Raw genomic sequence first — 19,412 nt, 5'->3', positions numbered from 1 at the left:
AGGATTTAATTTTGGAGGGGGCAGTGGTGCACGCAAAGCGTGCCAACACTTACAGAGCGCGCTCCCTAGGGAAGGGTGCAGGGAGGAAGTTTTTCGATATCTCATCAAATTCAAATCAAAAGAAGGCGTCTCTTGCGTCTCTAGTACCCTTATCAACTCAAAAATTGACCTGCTATGATTAAAACAAAATTGTTTTTGAAAGAAATTATGAGCGCCCCAATAATGGGAAAAGACTAAAGAATTTGAAATAATTCCTCTTACTGCGCGAAGCATGGAAGCTTAAAAAGTTTTATAAAAATAGAGAACAGAAATGATTATGCCTACCTTGGTCACATCAGATTGTATTGTAAAAAGTGTATCCATATTAAATTTCTTTAACTCAAGTCGCAAAAGAGTAGAAGACGGGTATATACAGGAAGGAAATAGGAGCTATATTCCTTCCCGCGAATATTAAAAAAAATTCTCTGAAACTTTAACCTGTTCTAAATTTGATATTTCTTAGATTATATATAACTCGATTAAGAAGAAAAACGAGCTCAAAATGTGAAAGGGATGATGCAAGCTAGAAGAGGGACTTTTCCTTTCCCATGCTCGCAAAGCGCGGAAACCTCTGTGATTTATTTTGGGGAAAAAATTGTGTAATTTCGCTCATATTAAGCGCTTCCTTTTGATTAAGAAACTTCAGAGATATTTCAAATCAATGGCGCAAAACAGGACATGGATGTGCAGCGATATAGAATAAAGTATAATATCGTACATACTTTTGCATATAGCATGGCAAGAATTTAATGCCTCCCATTTTAACAAGATACTTTGCCAAAAATTACTTGCTGAAAAGCAGAAGAAATAGCATTTGGGGACTCGGGGAGTGACGGTAATGTTTACCCGACCCGAACAGAAGAGCCAAACTTTTGTGTCAATGCAATATTTGAAAAAAATACTTTTCATACTCTTACACCCATGTATACTTTATAATTTCTGGCAAGAATATACGATTCCCACAGCCGGGAAGGGGAAAAACGGAGTAGAAAAAAGGTGTGGGAAACAAAAGGGAATGGCAATTTTGATATTTTTCCCCCACAGAGCGCGTAAGCAAAATTTTGTATGAAGAGAGAAGAACGTCTCGTTTAGGTTGTTTTATTCTTTTAAGCAAAATAAAAGAAGGGAAAAAGACAACAAAGCTATATACCTTTCTTCCCTTTTCTCCTTTCGCTTTTTCTTTTCTCCTTTTTTTTTTCTTTTTGGGGGCGTTTTTTTTGGGAGGGCGACCGCCCCCCCTGGCTACACGCCTGATGAGAACATCACAAATTCACAACATCATCTATTAAATTGATCAGTCTTGAATAATATCATTTAAAAACAGCAAAGGATCAAAGCCTTCATATTCAAAGTCTACAACACTTTTGTCAAGGAAGATTCATTGCCTGAAGGAGTCTTATTGTTCTCAAATGATAGAGCTATGTTTTGCAGTTAGTTTAGTTTTCTTATTACACAAAACATTCAGTAATCGACAAAGAGTTACAAAGATCAAGAAAATGTTCGTCACCTTTCCCGTATGATAGCAATAATGTGATGAATGATCTAAGCTACATCACATTAATCACAGGGTATTTTGAAGTGTTCAGTCACCATCAAATCGCTCATTTCATGTCACTCACTTGCAATCTACCAGGCAACCAACAAAAGAAATTAATCTTCCAATTAAACCCTTTTTATCCATCGAATAGTGATTTATGATTTATGGTCCCAGACACTATAAATATTAGATTAGATAGCTCAAATGACAGTTGCAAGAAGCAAGAAATTGATAAATTCATCAATTTCTTTTGAAGCCATGTGGTGCATGACCATGAATTTTGAACTTCACATCCCACAGACAATCCCCTACACAGATGATCCTAAAATGATCATAGACATTGGAAAAGGTGTGAGAGTGGGTGCTCCAGACACAAACAAAAATAATGTGATAAACTTGGATCCTCTTTCACTCAAATATACTCAATCCAATTGACAACTTCCTACAAATTTGATAATATTCCATTACCATTTATTGAATAGAGAACTGTCATCAAGACCCCCTGAATGGCTTAAAAAATAAATTTGTTCAGTCATTGATTTAAATATGTCTAATGTTTGAGAATATGACTTTGCATTTTGCATTCTCTCTCACTCCATCTCTTTCTTCTCTCTAGCCATCCAAATACACAGGTCATAGCCTTATTATAAACCACGGCTTGCAAGACGGGCGAGTGGAAACAATATTCTCACATGATTCAAACTGTTTCACCTTTTTACTTCAACCTCAAATTAATAATTTCCTCGGTAATTATGACTCTGTGATTGGCTTGCACCAATCTGTCAATGGAACATTGTAACAGAATACAGTGCTACTGTGTATTTTTACGAGCATTAACTTTTAGCTCCTGGGGCCTCCGGCTATGATGAAACTGTTCTTGACTTCTGATCCTGTGATCTCTCTAACCCATCATTTTGTAACCTTCCAAATGGATAATTTCCTGACACAATACGAGAAGGATTGAGCCACCCGACCCACCAAAACTTCCCATAATCGCAAGATTTTGATAGAATAATTTCTCATAATTTGTGGAAAGAATCTTTCACCACAGCAAAAAACATGGGTAACATTCAGAGAAGCTTAGTAGCTTTGAGGCAGATTTGAGAGAGATCTAGACGGACTTATTCTGTAATGGGTATGAACAATTTTCACCTTCGACTGTGTTGCTACTTCGACACGCGTGGGTTGGCATAAAATCTTTTTAAAATGGATTTGGCTACGATGGATTGCTTTGGAGCAGAAAGCAAACATTGCACATTTTGTTGTCGTTGACATGAAGTGTCAAGATTTATCAATTTAACAGCTTTCGAATTATGACAAATTCAAAATTTCATCGAGACAAATGTACAAATAAACCAATGACAAACATTTACAGAATCTTCAAAAGAAAGGTGGCTGGAGGATAATTTAAGAGATTTATACAGATTTATTTTCAATGGATGTCAATTTCTCAGCCAACTGAGACTCATTCAAATGTGTTATTTTCCTTTCACACTTTTAAACATTTTCAATGACACCTTTTAAAGCTATTGTGTTTTGTGTTTCATAAGTCTGATACATCCTTACAACAAGTCAGAAAACTTTACTTTATATTTGTACTTTGTGATCAAGTAGCTACAATCAAGTTATATCAAATTCAGCAAATCAATATTCTTGCACTTATCTATGGAACTGAATAAGGTTAATTTGAAACTGAAGGGGTACACTCCTTTCTTCTTGTGCCTTTTGTACTTTTTAATCATTGAAAAGCTAATTCCAAAACATGATAAATGAATAATACTATAGGATGAGAGAAGCTTGAGAAATGTCCAGATTTTAATCATTACCCTCGTTATATAGCCAACATATCATTATTATCATATAGTCATCATCATCACCATCACCACTAATATGATAATTTTTATGATTATTGAGATTACAATATAGATGGAAAAGAGGGCTTAAATTGTTAATATGAAAATTTTTATGATTATTGAGATTACAATAAAGACGAAAAAGAGGGCTTAAATTGTTAATGGGGGCTGACACTGTAGGGTGTAGCCCCATCTTGCAGGCCCCCCTGATATTAGGAATCAATGAGGGTACGAAGGAAGGGAGGAGCTCACCATCGAGGGCGGGCAACGGCACGAACCACACAAACAGTTTTCATCAATTTCCTGGTCAATGGTTGATTCATCCCTTTTTTTTAAGGATATAGCTTATATTTTGACTGGGACAATACACTTAAGACTAAAAAAAGTAATACGAGAACAAGGAAATGAACCTGGCTTTGATTACAATGGCATGTCCTTAATTTGTCCAAGGAGTTTTTAATTTCAAAGTAAATGTGTAAAAAAAAATGTGTTGCTTTCATGAATGCTGAAATTTAGTGCAACAAATTCTTTCATTGCAATCTACTGTATATAGTTATTTATTCATTTCTGTTTTATGTAGAGTTACCTTTTAAATTTAAAAACAACACTGATATGGGGTGTCATTTATGTTGTAAAATAAGGGGCCCCTTCAAAGTTATTGCATCTGTAAGTCAAATCTATTTAATTCACACTATTGTCATATAACATTATACAAAAGGATTCAGTTTTGTTTCTGAAGTTTCTCCAAATCTTGCATATTTAAGTGGACTTGAGAAATTGTTCCCTATCATTTCATAGTAGGTCTTTAATTTAACTAAAATCATCTCCAAACATGCAGGATATATGAATACCACATGCATGAGGTGAGTAGAGAGATATAAATGTCACATAGAGTAGAGATTCTGAATGTGTACAGAAGAGGGTTTCTTTACAAGTCATCAAAAGTTCAGAGATAGGAAGTGGATGTTTTTTGTAGAGACATATGTAAGCAAAGATAATAAGGTGCAAAAATAAATTAAGAAATGTATTCAATAAACTTGTTGCCAAACTTGATTACAAAGCAACTGTCTTTAATCCGAACGCAAATGAACTCTTTGAGTTCAACTACCTCTTTTCCCATAGGAACATGGGTATAGTACACATGTATTTCCTTGGCCACTTTGAGATATATTGAAGGAAATCTTCGCCAAGTAAATTTCTAGAAATCACATTTCTCGCTCTGTGTGTCTTTGGGTGCAACAGAGGAAAGAAAGGGTCTCTCCGCTGTCTTCTAGCTCGGGGCCTTTGGGATTTCAGTATGACCAGCCGATTCAAACTTGGAAATGATGTATTGTGTCTTACCAAATGAAACTGTTCAATTAGTAAGATCAAGAAAGCACAATCATTTTTACTTTAACATCCTTGCTTAACTAGTTTAACTTAAAATGTCTTTAAAAAACTTTCATAAAGATTGCTCTAAGTGATATAAGTTAAACCATTCATGTACCATACTTACATTGTTTTCAAGTGCTTCCCTAGCTTAAATAATATATTAGCATTAATATGATTTCTGTTTCTAAGAGCCAAGAGAATTGAAATGCCCTACTTACTTCCAAAACCAAAACATTTATCAGAAATTTCAATGAATGGATTGCAATATATACCATAAATTCCTTATTTCTTCACATAAGTCAAAGTAATCTTGTGTCACTGGGGAGGAATTTTACAATCATTCATCAATCAACACAAATGAGTTTGAACTTGTGTTAATTATGAACTCAGTAATCAACAAGCCACATCTGTTCATAATCATTCTTTCATGGTCATAGAAAAACAAGCAAAAACAAGCAAAAACTATCAAAGTTGACAAAAAGACGAATCATTTACAACAAATTCATTTCTAAATCACCAATAACAGGATGACACTGCAAAGTTGTTTTCCACCTTAGTCCCCAAAGTGTTTTATATCAATTTTGACAAATAGATCCACCACATCAGTTTGTCTTTAGGTGTAATCTGGTTTTGGGGACATGGACCCTCTTTATTAAATTACATGACTCACATAAAGATCTCCATGCCATGATGCACACTTCTTGAACTCTGTCTGGACACAGGGTATTAGATGTGTGAAGAAGAGGAACGTGGTGTCAATTTTGTTGCGGCTTTCAAACATCCTTCCCGGTTCCACAATGACAAACCAAGGTACAATAATCTGCAAATCTGCAGTAAATCTTTGACAAAATAATAAGTTTCCAGCAATCTTCTGAGTAAGAAGATTCTGACTTAAGGTCCTTATTAATGTCACACCTTCTTTTTATAACAGAAGTAGATCTTCAAAAATAGGGGGGAAATAGTTAAACAACCATGGAATGAAGGGCTGGATATATATCCAAAGCTGTATTAAAAAGTCTAAGACAGCTTGATAACAATAAAACACATACTATAAAAGAGCAAAGTAGAAAAGGCACCAATATATTTTTTAATAAACCCTGTCAAATACAATTAACATCAAGGACCACAAAACCCTTAAGGCTGTTCAGACAAGTCAAAATGGATGGCTGATGATCATGAATGTAGATCTAACTGTCGAATTGTGATGTGAGTTGTTTGAAGCTTATAGCTTATGTCCATGGCCAGTATTGGTACTTGTCTTGGGTCCATAGAGTGAAGCATTTATTCATTGTAAAGAAAAAAAATCAATTCTGAGCAAATGTTGCAGGAAGAAGTGTTGCACATCCCAACAGGATAATTGACAAACCATTGCTGGCCCCTCTTAATATTGGTCACCTCCTGTATAGAGACGAGCACAACATTAAGTCCAGGTCAGAGACAAAGGCTAATCTACATCTTGGATGAATTGAGTGTCCCCTTTTAAGAAGACAAGGCTGAAAAACAAAGTGCCAGACAAGGACATGGTCTAATAGTGAACTTGAATCATCTTAAAAGACATACTGTGAGAGTGGTCAAGTGATTAGGGTTTTGTCACTTCTCGTTAGCTGTTTTTGATGTGTTCCAGTTGAAAATATTCATGACAATATTAGTATTGGTCCTTAGATTTAAGAAAAGGAGTTGTCTGTTTTTATTAGCTCCCTCAGACCAACAGGAGCAAAGGGGAAGCCAACTTTATTGGAGTACATGCATATTCCAGAGAAATGAGCAAATGATTAGTTAGCCAGTTAGGTTTTAAGAAGGGTACACAAATCAGAAAGGGGCGTATCTATTCAAGAGGAAAGCATCAAGAAAAAGATTATGTTCCTGGAATGGATTAATTTCTTTTCCCAAGAAGTCTGATTTTTTAAGCAATAGAAAAGTCCTTGATGAATATATTGCACTTGCAGCAGCTCACAAGGGAACTAGATCACCTAACAACTCTTTCAACTCTGCAAACTTCATGAGAAGTTCAGACTGGATGACATACAAGTTGATTTCTCGGGGCCTGCAATGACTGGCAAATTTCTTGTGTGAAGGACAAAGCAGCCTCAGTCTCGTCACTCCACCAAATCAGCAAGCACAAGCCAGCTCGTCGCGCCTCAACATCCAAGTGGCTCACCACACACACACACGCATCTAGGGATAACTCTGATGATGGTGATGCCTTTCGCAGCTCCCTAACCTTTCATTCCTACTGGCCACTGATTCAATTAGATTCCCAATCAGTGGGCAGGGGATGACAAATCAGCACAGAGGTACGGGGCATCCCCTTGATCACAAGCCAAATCTAATTTGACAAATGAGACTTTTGTCTGGCACGTCCAAAAAGCGCACTGATCACTATGAAAACTATCTGGCTAAAGATTTTTTTTTTCTTCAAATATTCCATGTAAAAGGGACATTTCTGATTCTCCATCAAATCTTTCAATGTATTTAGATCTAAGAAAGATAATCATGGGATTTACTTGCGGTAATGATTATGGTAATGTATGTCAACTGTTGTACATCGGCCTGATTACAGTCGTAGGGACCGTTTCAGTGAAATGGTGAAATTTTTTACCCGATCTTAACCATCTATTTCTATCAACTTTATGCATGAGATTAACATTTCATGAAAATTTTTTCTTGTAAGATGGATATTACTGTACAAGTAATTACTTTTCTAAATTCTAAAAAATGAAAGACATTATTAGAAATGAGAGGGAAACAGTTGTTGGATTGATAGAATGGGAGTTATATGGAACAGCAGAGAAAGCTAATGTCAATTCCAATCATGTCAGACCTGACAAATATGAATTAGAACAAAACCAACATTTGCTTTCGATTCAAACCACCATGTCTACGCCCCTCGATCATTACCACACCTAAGCAACATACCTAATAAACCTAACACGTTCTTGATGGAAATGAAATTAATGAGTAGGGAATGACGAATCATTACACCAGGCCAGAACATCCCTTTCACCAGTTCTCAAATCGAATCTGACAAATTACAGTCTGCTATAACCACCGGCTTTGAAAGCTTATATCGTCGGTCTGTTACAGCTAATTTAGATGACTCAAGTTTGATTGGAGGGAGCAGTTTGCATTGTTTTCCTAAGGTTTAAGACAATGTAGGCCAAGTCCATTACTTGTAGATTTGGGACAAAGCTCAAATTATGATGATGATGATATGTACATTTCAGTTTTAAAAATCTTTTAACATGATTTGAAAATATTAATCCAAAAAAATGTTTGGGGGGATTGTGAGACAATTCATGATTCTTTTAGTATCTAATATAAATGTCCACGAAAGTCCATGAATATTATATCTAAATTTTCATGAAAAAAATGTGCATCATTATCACTCTGTTTCAAAGGTATTGTCAAATCATAAACAGACATCTACAGGTAATGCTCTCTTCCAATTTTGGATAGTACAACTTAAAGTACTCACAAAACATATAAAAGAAATGAAGAATCCAAGCCCACCGAACAATACCTTTGTCACTTAGAAGCCATATTGAAAACCTCTTAGGAGTGTATTTAACTAAATCATGGATCTATGGTGACATAGATGATGGAATATGAGGTAATGAGGGAACAAGGGACCAGCTAATAATGGGATATTAGGCAGGGTCTGTCTCTTAATGCATAAAATGGATGTCTCTTGGGCATGTTGGGCTAATTATAAATGGTTGTGTCCTCCAAGATGACTAGAGTAATTGAGTTGCAACCGATTGCTTCACTATCGATGAGCGAGTTATTTCAATGATAAGCTTCAAACAAGGATGTGACACAGATGGAATCAGTCTAGTAAATAAGTTCCAAATAATTGGTCTTGGTCACTTTCTGGGATTGAATCTTTGAACATCATTAGCGGCATTATCGTTGGCGGAAGCATCATGACCATTAATATCATCATCACCACTATCTCCATACACATTTACATCATCATCACCATCATCATTATCACCATCATCATCACAACAATCATCATCATCATCATCATAATCATCACAATCATCATCATCATCATCAACATCATCACAATCATCATCATCATCACCACCATCATTATTATCATCATCATCATCATCATCATCATCACCATCATCATCAACATCATCACAATAATCATCATCATCACAACAATCATCATCATCACCATCATCATCAACATCATCACAATCATCATCATCATCTATCTTCAATATCCTCATCATAACCACCATCATCATAATCTGCTTCATTACCCTAACCAACAAATGGTTTCATGCACCTGTTAAGACCACTGAATCATTTGTTTGTTACTACAATACTATTTCCATTCTTACGCTATTCCCAGAACAGAATATTCACAGAAAAGGGTAATATTCACTTCAGATCCACTCAAAAAGTTACAAGAGAAGGAAGAATTAGTCACCGTTGTGCCCCTTCAAAACAGCAACACTCACATCAAAAGAACGCAAACAAACCTTTCCAAGATTGAAGGAGCAGAGGCGAGCCTTTGGTCCAAACTGCCACTGGCACTGCTGATCGGCGCTGTACAGCTCTCCAGGTAGACTGGGCGGGTACTGGTACTCGGCTATACCTATCGGCTCATCCCAGGTGCATGCGGCTCGATCAGTCCTGCCAATCAGATAAAACATACACAATCGGATAAAAAACAATGATATTTAGATTAAAAGCCGATGTGACACATTGCAGATCCCCTGTGGAGTGAATGCTATGATTCATGTTGTAAATCTAATTCTGCATTGTTTTCCCATTCTGTTAGAATATTGCGATATTGAGAGGAAAACAGACAAATCAAATTAGAAATGAAGGTGGGGGGGGGTTAAAGGCCCCACAAAACACTGTGATCATGGAGCAACATCTCCTTGCTTAAAGATTTAAAAGTGTTATTATAGAAACAAAATTATATACAGTCAAACAAAAGACATTATAAAAAAGGAAAGGGAAAATATTATATGTGGAATGGAGTGAATCGATTTTAAACCAGGAATTAAACCAGCGATTACTAGATCAATTCTAGGAAGGGGAATCGGTTATGCAAACTTATTACAATAAATAGGAAAAAGAAGTATGACTGTTTAACATATTTATTTCTGCATCATGTATGCATGATATTTTGCAAGAGTGTTGGATGAGACAAAAACAGGATTAGTGGAAGAGAAAGGGAAATAAAAGAGAATGTTTACTACGACCCACATTTGCTTCAAGCTCTACAAACTCTCTCCCCATTGCCATGCTATGACCATCACAGGATGGGCTGGGGGCTAAGTCTGGCGATCTCTCTTCCCGCTTCATCTCCTTCAAAGATTATATTCATGCAACTCATGCCAATGATCTACCTTATTTGAACTTGGTAAATAGACAACAGCTGAGTCAGGGTGCAAAGAGACCCACCAATTATGGGTTTTCTGCTCAGACTGAATTCATCGCAGCACTGAGGAAATCGTTTTTGTAATGAGATAAACAGGGTGTACGGATGGATGAAAAAAAAAAGATGATTCTGAAATGTGAATTGGATTAGGAGAATCAGCCAAAGATGGGATATGAAAACTGAAGGAAGACAGATGGGTAGAGAGAGAGAGATAGAGAGAGAGAAAAGGGGGAGAGAAAGACAGAAAAAGCTTTCATATTATACTGTTGAGTAAATTTTATATTAGCATTAATAAACTACTGAATTGAAGCACTGACCAATACTTAAGTCAAAGAATGTATTTTTTCTTTTAAAAAATCATTCATTATCAATGAATAAAAACAAAAATATAAACTTTATTAAGCCCAATCTGTACCCATGTGAAACAAGATGCTTCAGGGGCCTAAAGGGGTTCAATTGAAGTATTTTTGCAATCAGCCTCTGACAAATCTCAAATCATAAAAACAAGAAAGTGAAGCCAATTTCCTTCCACACTATATCCTCACACTGTTGATGATGAGTCTAAATTGCAATTTCCATCTATTCCTATCAAATTTCAGGAGTAAAAAAATACATATGATTCACCATCCAACAGGTCAGTACTTTCTTCACTGGGTAACCCAAGATTATGCTCAAGTTGTTTTTGGATTTGTTACCTCAAAACAATCATCAAAGCTTTTCCTGCTACAGACTGACCAAGGGAACCTGCTGCTGTGAACAGAAAGGATAGGGACATGTCCCCTCCTATCCTTTTCCTCATGACTTAAAACAAAAACTTTAAGAATGATTCATTGATCAAGAGGTCAATTCGACAATGGATGATCCCATATTATTTTTAATTTGTCTTTTGCTTGGTATCTCCCCGACATTGAGGGTTCCCTGCTTCAAGTGTTCCTGTGATGAGGGAAGGTAGTATGTTACCTGATCATAGATCAGTTATACAGCGGGTGGATTCAGATGAAGCCTGTGGTGCCTTTCGTACCTTAGAAACTCATCAGGGCTTTTCCTGCTACATGCTAAGAAAATCTATGTGTGACTCAATATGATAGGGGATGGGTCTACCTATGCTATCTGACCATATTTTAAAGAGAAATTACTAATAATAACTGATACAGTGTGTAAATCTAGATTACACCCAAGTTGTCTTTGGTAGCTCTAATAGAAAGTCATCAAGGCTTTTCCCGCCACAGGCTGACCAAGTAATCTTGCCAGTGTGACTATAGAGAGGTGGCAGACACAATATCTCTTCCTGTCAAATTTGATCACATTTACAGATGAAACTATATATGATTCACTGACCATTAGGTCACTTGTATCCTAGACTAGCCCAACAAATGTATGGCTATATTACCTTAGAAAGTCATCAAGGCTTTTCCTGCTGCATGCTGACCAGGTGAACCTGCCACTGTGACCAGAGAGGGTGGGGGACATGATGTCACCAGCTGACTTCCTGCAGGCATTGCCATCACCATCATGGACCATCCCAAAGCTGAGAGGGAGAGAAATGAGATGGAGACTGTCAGTAATTGGTCAATTTACAAAGAGAATATCAAGTTGATTTACATAGTATGAAAGAATACACCTAGGAGGAGTACAATTTGAATTATACAAGTGAGTAAAATAGAATAATGAAATAATGATAATGGAGAGCAGGAAGGGAGTAAAGGACAGAGAGATGGGAACGAAAGAGAGGTGGAGGGATCAGAATTACAGAAAGAATTGATTGGTATAGTTTTCATAGAGATCACATAAAAAAAAGCATCCAACTGTAATGGATGAACTCAGCAAATTGACAAAACAGAGACAAATTTTTGTCAAAACATAACAATATGTCTGTACCAATTCTGGCACACCATTAAAAAGTTCAAAAGTTAGATCCCAGGATTCACGGGATTGGAAAGTGAAGGATGGAATAGTCTTGATACTAATTATCACTGTCTTGAATCCCTATTCAAATGGATATACATAACACTACTTTCAAGAATGATATATAACATGAAGTAATTAATACATTAATAACAAAATGTTAATCAATGTGTACCATACTTTATCCCTGATCTAATTTATATCATCCCTTAAATCATACACAGTCAAAGTAAGAATGAAAGCATCGGAATATGGACAATGAAAAGCATATGATATAAATATTAAGATACTAAATTGGCAATAATTCCTTATTTCAGTGTGATTATAATAAATTGCTAGAAACTTGCCCATGACACCCCAAATCACTCAGTAAAAGCAAGTTGTTTTCACACGTTACCGAATTTCAGAATGAACCGTAATGCACACTTCAATGATGGAAATAAAACTCATGTTTCATAAACCATGTTTCATGGGTGAGGTACAGTGTTATGAATTGACTTGGGTTACAGATTGACTTCTCCTGGGAGATCTTTGTACCTTGGTTGAGTTCATGGTAATCTGAAGCCTCATTGCTTCACCAAGCTACGTTTGGATGGGATCAACAGATACACCTGAGGATGCCTTAACATTAGAAGTGATCACCGTATTTGAATTTACATGGACCTAGACAAAATTATTTTGTTCACAAGAAATCATGGCCAGAAAGTATTTATTAGCAAGTTGATTGAGCTTAAATTCAGGGTTTTGCTTCATAATCTGAATCCACTCATAGTAAATAGCATTAATATGGAGGGGGTTATTGAGTTGTTACTTTCACCTGTTTTTTTTTTCATGGTTAAAAATAATTGGGAAGTTGTCTCAGTTTATTCCTGTTTTTTAGAACACTTTTATTACTTCTGCCACAATGCAGTTCAGGAGTGTCCAAGATATTTTCAATCATTCTGATTTTTATGGAACGTTAATCCACAAGATACATGATCTTGGTAATCTCTGTAATAAACTAATATGAACAATATGATTCAGTAAGGAAAAGGTTCACATTGATGACATATGGACCCCACTGCTTAAAAATTAGTAATATGATTCCTTTGCAATCCAACGCAATAGAACCGAGGTCCTATTCCATTATTCCATGCTCTGCTGTTCAGGCGCAAGGCCTGCGTTGAACATTCCAATTTTTTTTAAGTAAACATTCCGGAAACTAGTAACTACCATGGTAACAATGCTCAACGGCCAATCCAAGTCAATGATTTTATGATGTTAACCTTGGAAGGGTCTACATAATTATCTTTTGAAGCAATATGGTGACTCAGGGTGCACTTATCTTCACTTTAGAATCTTTCCCTAATCTTTGAACGGATGATGAACCTAAAGTGATATGATCCAGGATGCCCTCCCCTTTTTAACACCTCACGTATCAGTATCCATACAACAAATTTGCTTCTCTCAACAACGCATCATCTGTTTCTAACACATTATGCATCTCTGTGATGCTGCAGTTAACCCTTCCTATCCTATTTTGGATTTTATATCTAGTCATCAAACAAAAATGAGGAAATGTTGGCTCTATAAGGGTTAAAGATTTGAACTTAACGCTAGGTATGATGCACATGAAAACTCATATTTCAAAATAACCAGGTGCAATGTTGTTGCATGAATCATGTTACGATTCACACTTCCCACGAAAACTGACAGTGACTTAGTTTGTTTGTAGTTGACAGATTTAGCCCCATTTTTCTTATCATTGGATGATGTTCAAGTGATGGAAAAAAGGTCCCATGTGCAACATATTTCTTATCACCTAACAGAAATTATGACTAACTCTTAACAAATGACACAGTTGACACAGGATTCACCAAAACAAGGCACATATTGGCACAAAAATGAATCAAGGTTTTCAGAATATCTAACAAGTTCTGATTCGACAATTCCTTTGTAAATCTTGTGAACATATTTTGTCATACAAATTTGAATCATCGAAAAGTGAATTTCTGCAGTATATCATTCTCCATCTTGAGCTTGACACACTCTTTCATTTCAACAGTAAGACTGTACTTTGATATCATTATGTGTGAGTGCTGAATATCAGTTCATGTCATGTTTGATATCGTCTATGCCATGTTTGATATCAGTAACAAATTCTACACTTAATGACTCTCACCGATTGTAAATAGGCATGATTTCAGTAGCTTTAATTTGCAGTCTGTAACTTGCCACTTTTAACAAATATGTTTGAAACAAAACTCTGATATGATAGTAGTGAACTCCGTGTCCTTTTCTTAACAACCTGCACCTTGAAGTTCATTGCCCAACCCAACAGGTGGCAATCCCATTGTTGTTTTCTCTTTGACTCCACCATACAGGATACTATAAATCATTATTTTTTTCATCTGCTTATCTCATCTCCTCTTCAATAACATCATATGCCAAAAATAATTCCTGACGAACAATTTAAGAAATCACATCTCCTTGAATAGTATTCCTGATGATGTAAACAGTCACCAAGGTAACAAACTACTTGTAAAAAAATATTGTACAAATGCAGTGAGAGTATTGTCATATTCATTATATTTCTTAAATCTTTCTCCCTATTCCTCACTCAGTAAACTATCTGAGTAGATGCACGGCTCAATGAAGACACAGAAAAATTGTATAAATAGTTTGGTGACTTTTAAAGACAGGTTTCTTCATTATGCTGTGCTCAAATGTGAAATTGTATCAAATGAAAACTATACATGCCATCATCATAGACAAGTTGTCTAACAGTTTAACAAAGTAGGTATGAATGTAAAGCAATATAATGTCTGATCAACAAAGGCATAGAGGGGTAACTAATTGTTAACCACAACGGTCTGCCTTGCCAATCTTTAGTCTGCAAAGGCCTAAGCATATTTCAATACAACTAAAAGTTTCAAATTCACTAAAATTCAATATTCAAAGCTATGGTGATCACATTATTTTTAGGTTGTTTACATTTCAAACTTCTACCATTTGTCAATAGTGGTTGGTAAGCTGTTTTATGCATTCAGGAAACCAACGGTGCCATGTATGGGCTATGGGTGCTCCTATTACCATAATCACCACCACCCAAGTTTCACAATCGATTCTATAATTAGACCAATAAAAAGTCATTAGTGTTCATGAACAGGATGTCAAGGACAGACAAGTGAATACCGGATACACGATCTATTCTATTTTAAATTAAAATACACAGAAAGAAAAATATAATGAATGTAAACCTGCACATGTAAGTAGATTACAATTCAATTGAACACTGTAAAAACTGCAGTGTTAAAACTGACACCAGTTGGTGTTAATAGAGGACCACACCCCGAGGTGTTAAAATTTCACCCTAGAGATTGAACAGAACACCAAAGAGTGTGAATGTAACAACCAAAGGTGTTGTAATAACACCTATAGGTGTAAAACTAACACCACCAATTTAACAACGGTGTAAAATAACTGGTGTGGTCCTCCATGTACACCAGTTAACACCACAGTTTTTGCTGTGAAGAAAGACCCATTCAGCAAGTTTAAAGGAATTTTTTAGTTCTTTCCTTACAGTCAACAAATAACTTTGAAATTCGGAGACTACGATTCACTAAGTCCCTTCTGTATATTCTTATTTGTAGGTGTACGAATATTTCAATTTCCTTCACCTACAGTTCCAAGCACATTTTGCTTATTTCCCTTTTATCCCCCCTTTAATTTGCTTGTACAATGAAGACTGGGCTTCTTCTCAAATACAACATCCATGATTTTTAAGAATACATTTTCTCATACCATACATATAAAAGTAGAGTAAGAAAGTAAATTACAACAGAAAATCAATTCAAAGACATTTCAATTCCCAAACTGCTGACAACTGCTTAGAATAAAGGTATCTTTTCTAGAGCTTCTTGAAGATTGAGCAAGAGAAATTAATCTTGTTGGAAATTATGTGTGGTTTTAAGTGTCATATGATGTCTTTGGAATGCTAAGGGTTAAGTATTGTAGACTTACCTGTGACCTGATTCATGAGCAACTGTAAAAGCTAATCCTAATCCAGTATCTTCATTTATAGTACAGCTCCGGTATTTACTACACATCCCACCAATAGGTGCAAAACCTGATACATATTTAAAAAATAGAGAAGAAAGTGAAATCAATCATATACAAAAAACTTACAGACAAACACATAATGAAGTTATCATCCTTCATTCACCCTCATTTTCTTACAAACACAATTAAGTGAAGTTTCATTAATAGAACAATTCCAACATTTACACATGTAATCAAGTCATTGCATGTATTTCAGTGATATTTTTATCATAGATCATAGGATAGTTTGTAACAGTAACTCGACATCAGCAGTAGATAGCAAATCAAAGATCATTTATATGCTTTTCATTGAGTAATATCCCCAAATCTCTCTTCTTTTATTATTTATTATATTTTATTATAACATTGTGTTCAGAAAATCTTAATGCAAGTAGCTCAATGATTTTTTACAGATATAGGAATGATCATTTTCACATGTACACTTGACAAAGTTCGTACTTGAATCTCATAACCAAAGATCTATTATATTGTACACTCAGCAATAATGACAGAAGGTCTTTTTTTAAGAATGATGTCATCTGTTAAATAAAAACTAGGCCCTTTCACCTCAAAGATATAATCAATGTAAATAAGGGGAACTATAACTCTACGAAAAGCCATTTATAAAATTTTTAATAAATTGTATGTAATTATTATTGTTATATCTTTATTTTACAAGTCCAAGGACCCATTTCATCAAGGATTTAATATTGTGGTAACTTTACAATTACAATAGTTAACATGGTAACAGGGCTCAGTCGCATATCAAATTAAAAATCAGGGTTACCGTGGGAGTGACTAGAACGACAAAGTTACCACCTTTATGAAATGGGTTCCTGGTATCGTTTCATGATCTTTACCTAATGTATCACACGGTTCATTTTTCCAGGAGCATATATCATTTCCGGTCAGCAGTATTGAATGGTCATGATGGGTTCCGTTTGGTGTGGTCAAGGTGGACTGCCATTGACAAAAGCTATTCAATGATCGGTCAGCATGATGAGAGATGGTCAAGCCAGGCTGTGATAAAGAAATGTAAAGAAAATTTGAATATACATACATTTTAATGTCTATATATATATATTTCTCAGAAACATTTATTTTTCTCACAAGACAATGAAGCACCTGCAAAATAATTGACATATCACTTTTCTCATTTCCATAAATAATAATAATAACATGTCTGTTTATATAAAGGCCGCCACACACCTTATGACTGGACCACAATCCGATTTTATTTCGGAAAAAAATGCATTTTGCTCATTTTCGGATAATGTGAATTAAAGGGATCTTTTTATTTGAGGTTCAAATTAACTGAGGTAATATAAATTTTTAGATGATTGCAAACCTTCATTTTGGAGTAAAGGCCAAATTAGTTTCATATTGTAGCCACTCGTACGATTGCTATGGCCTCATTACAACTAGATATTAAATTTGCTTTTATTCTAAGAAGGGTGATACCATAGTCACAGATTTGTACATAGGTATTCGTATGATGATTTAGGACATTACACAGTGAGATATTCCATGTCTCACTATTAGCACCAAGTACTACGTTTTCTTCCAAAATCCAGTCACAGACCAATCGAAGGTGTGCATTGGCCTTAACGCAATTACTATATCCATGTACTCTACTGAGCTTGAATCTTGGTATCATATTATTACCCCCCCCCCCCCTGTTAATGAGCTGCCATATAAGTAATCAAGGAATAAATCCTACCGTAAATTATGAATAGGAATCTGGAAAAGAAGAAGACACTATTAAAAAACATGATTGCCACTATATGCAGGTGAATAATGTTTTATTTCTAATTCTCCTCTACTATTTTACTATTTACTTTTCTCTTCAATGTAGCACATATGTACACAAATCCAAACACTTCGTAAGGAGCATTAAAAAGAGGCACTTCACAATATTCTTGAAAGCCATTTCCATTAAACTGAAAGTGAAACTGAAAAAAATATAGGTAAATCAAAAGGAAACATACAGCGTACTAAACAGAAAATGTCAAATCCATTCTAGATTACTGGCTAGATGTTAGTTTACATGATGACAAGTTCAGACAGTTTGAGCAGGTGCTGCTCCCCTAAACACATTTTATCAGATTTCCATAGGAAAACATGGAGCTCAATGTAAATGCAGTAGCAACAATCAACCTTGAGTACATTATTAACTCTCAGACAGTAGCAGTGCTTTAATCTGCTGAAAACACTTCTCTTGCTTTTAAACCACAGTATTTGTGCAAGGTAAGAAAGAGAACATCATTAGCATGTCAATAATTAAGTCAACGCCAGAATTAGGCAGTACTTTTTTTAATTATTTTTTTATTAATTTTTAATTATCCAGTGTGAAAAGTGATTCATAGCTCTTCATCTGTTCAAAAAAGGTGATTATCAGTATATTACACAAGTATGGTAACAAAGTGAATATTCATATATACACAAGAATATTGATAGCTGCTTCAAAGAAAATCCTGATAAAGGAGACAGGGCTGAAGGACCTTCTTCTATGAAACCAACAAATTGCAACTCTACTCACCCCCCCTTTCAATATTTTGGCACACTGATTTTTTTTTGGGGGGGTTCATACTCAGGGGTGGGAGAAGGAAGCACTAGACTTGAACATTGTCAAATATCTGCTTCTTTTATTTTGATGACAATAATGCTCCTTAAACAAATTACAAAAAGAGAGAAAATCTTCATTCAGAATCTTGAGTCAACAAAGGGACAGGTACTAGAACGATTTGTAGTATTTTATACACAAAACTACGCCTGATTCCTTGATAAAATCTTGCTTTCTATCGACACCTCAAACACTTTGAATGAAACATCTCGCTACTTGGATGCACTTGGATGTTCAAAATGGAACCATTCAAGGCTGGAACATTTCATCCTCCAAAATGCATTCTCTGTTTGCCATTTCTGAAGGTCAACAATCCTGTAAATCTTATGACAGATCTCACCTACATGTCTGATGTGGTCTAGGTATCTTGCCATCGTGTGTGACTCATCTTTGTTCATCAATACTTCTTTTTATGTTTGTCTCTCTCTCTCTCTCTTACTTTCACACCAGCACCTCAAATGTATTCAAAAGGAAAAGAAAGGGGTTGGCACAGAGATTTCGGGAAGCTGATAGACACAACAACCTTCAACTAATCCATTTAGAATAAAAGCCTAGCACGTTATTCACCGGATGGTTCAGATAGATTTGGGTAACGAA

The 19,412-nt window shown here is 35.5% G+C and overlaps 1 protein-coding gene across 1 annotated transcript in view; it reads right to left on the bottom strand.

Moving 5' to 3' along the window:
• LOC129277835 (A disintegrin and metalloproteinase with thrombospondin motifs 18-like) overlaps nt 1–19,189 on the bottom strand; it is a 45,369-nt gene extending 26,180 nt beyond the window's left edge. The window contains exons 1-6 of the mRNA XM_064095687.1: nt 19,160–19,189; nt 18,031–18,144; nt 17,053–17,212; nt 16,115–16,220; nt 11,598–11,735; nt 9,297–9,450 (exon numbers count right to left, since the gene is read on the bottom strand). Of these exons, the coding sequence (XP_063951757.1) occupies nt 9,297–9,450; nt 11,598–11,735; nt 16,115–16,220; nt 17,053–17,212; nt 18,031–18,144; nt 19,160–19,189 (702 nt within the window). The remainder of the gene's footprint in view (nt 1–9,296; nt 9,451–11,597; nt 11,736–16,114; nt 16,221–17,052; nt 17,213–18,030; nt 18,145–19,159) is intronic.
• Between the last annotated feature and the right edge of the window lie 223 nt (nt 19,190–19,412).

This window comes from Lytechinus pictus, chromosome 2 (genome assembly GCF_037042905.1).
Source record: "Lytechinus pictus isolate F3 Inbred chromosome 2, Lp3.0, whole genome shotgun sequence".
In the NCBI taxonomy this organism is placed as follows: domain Eukaryota; kingdom Metazoa; phylum Echinodermata; class Echinoidea; order Temnopleuroida; family Toxopneustidae; genus Lytechinus; species Lytechinus pictus.
Note: the sequence above shows the minus strand (reverse complement) of the source record. Positions and strands in the feature narration are given on the sequence as shown.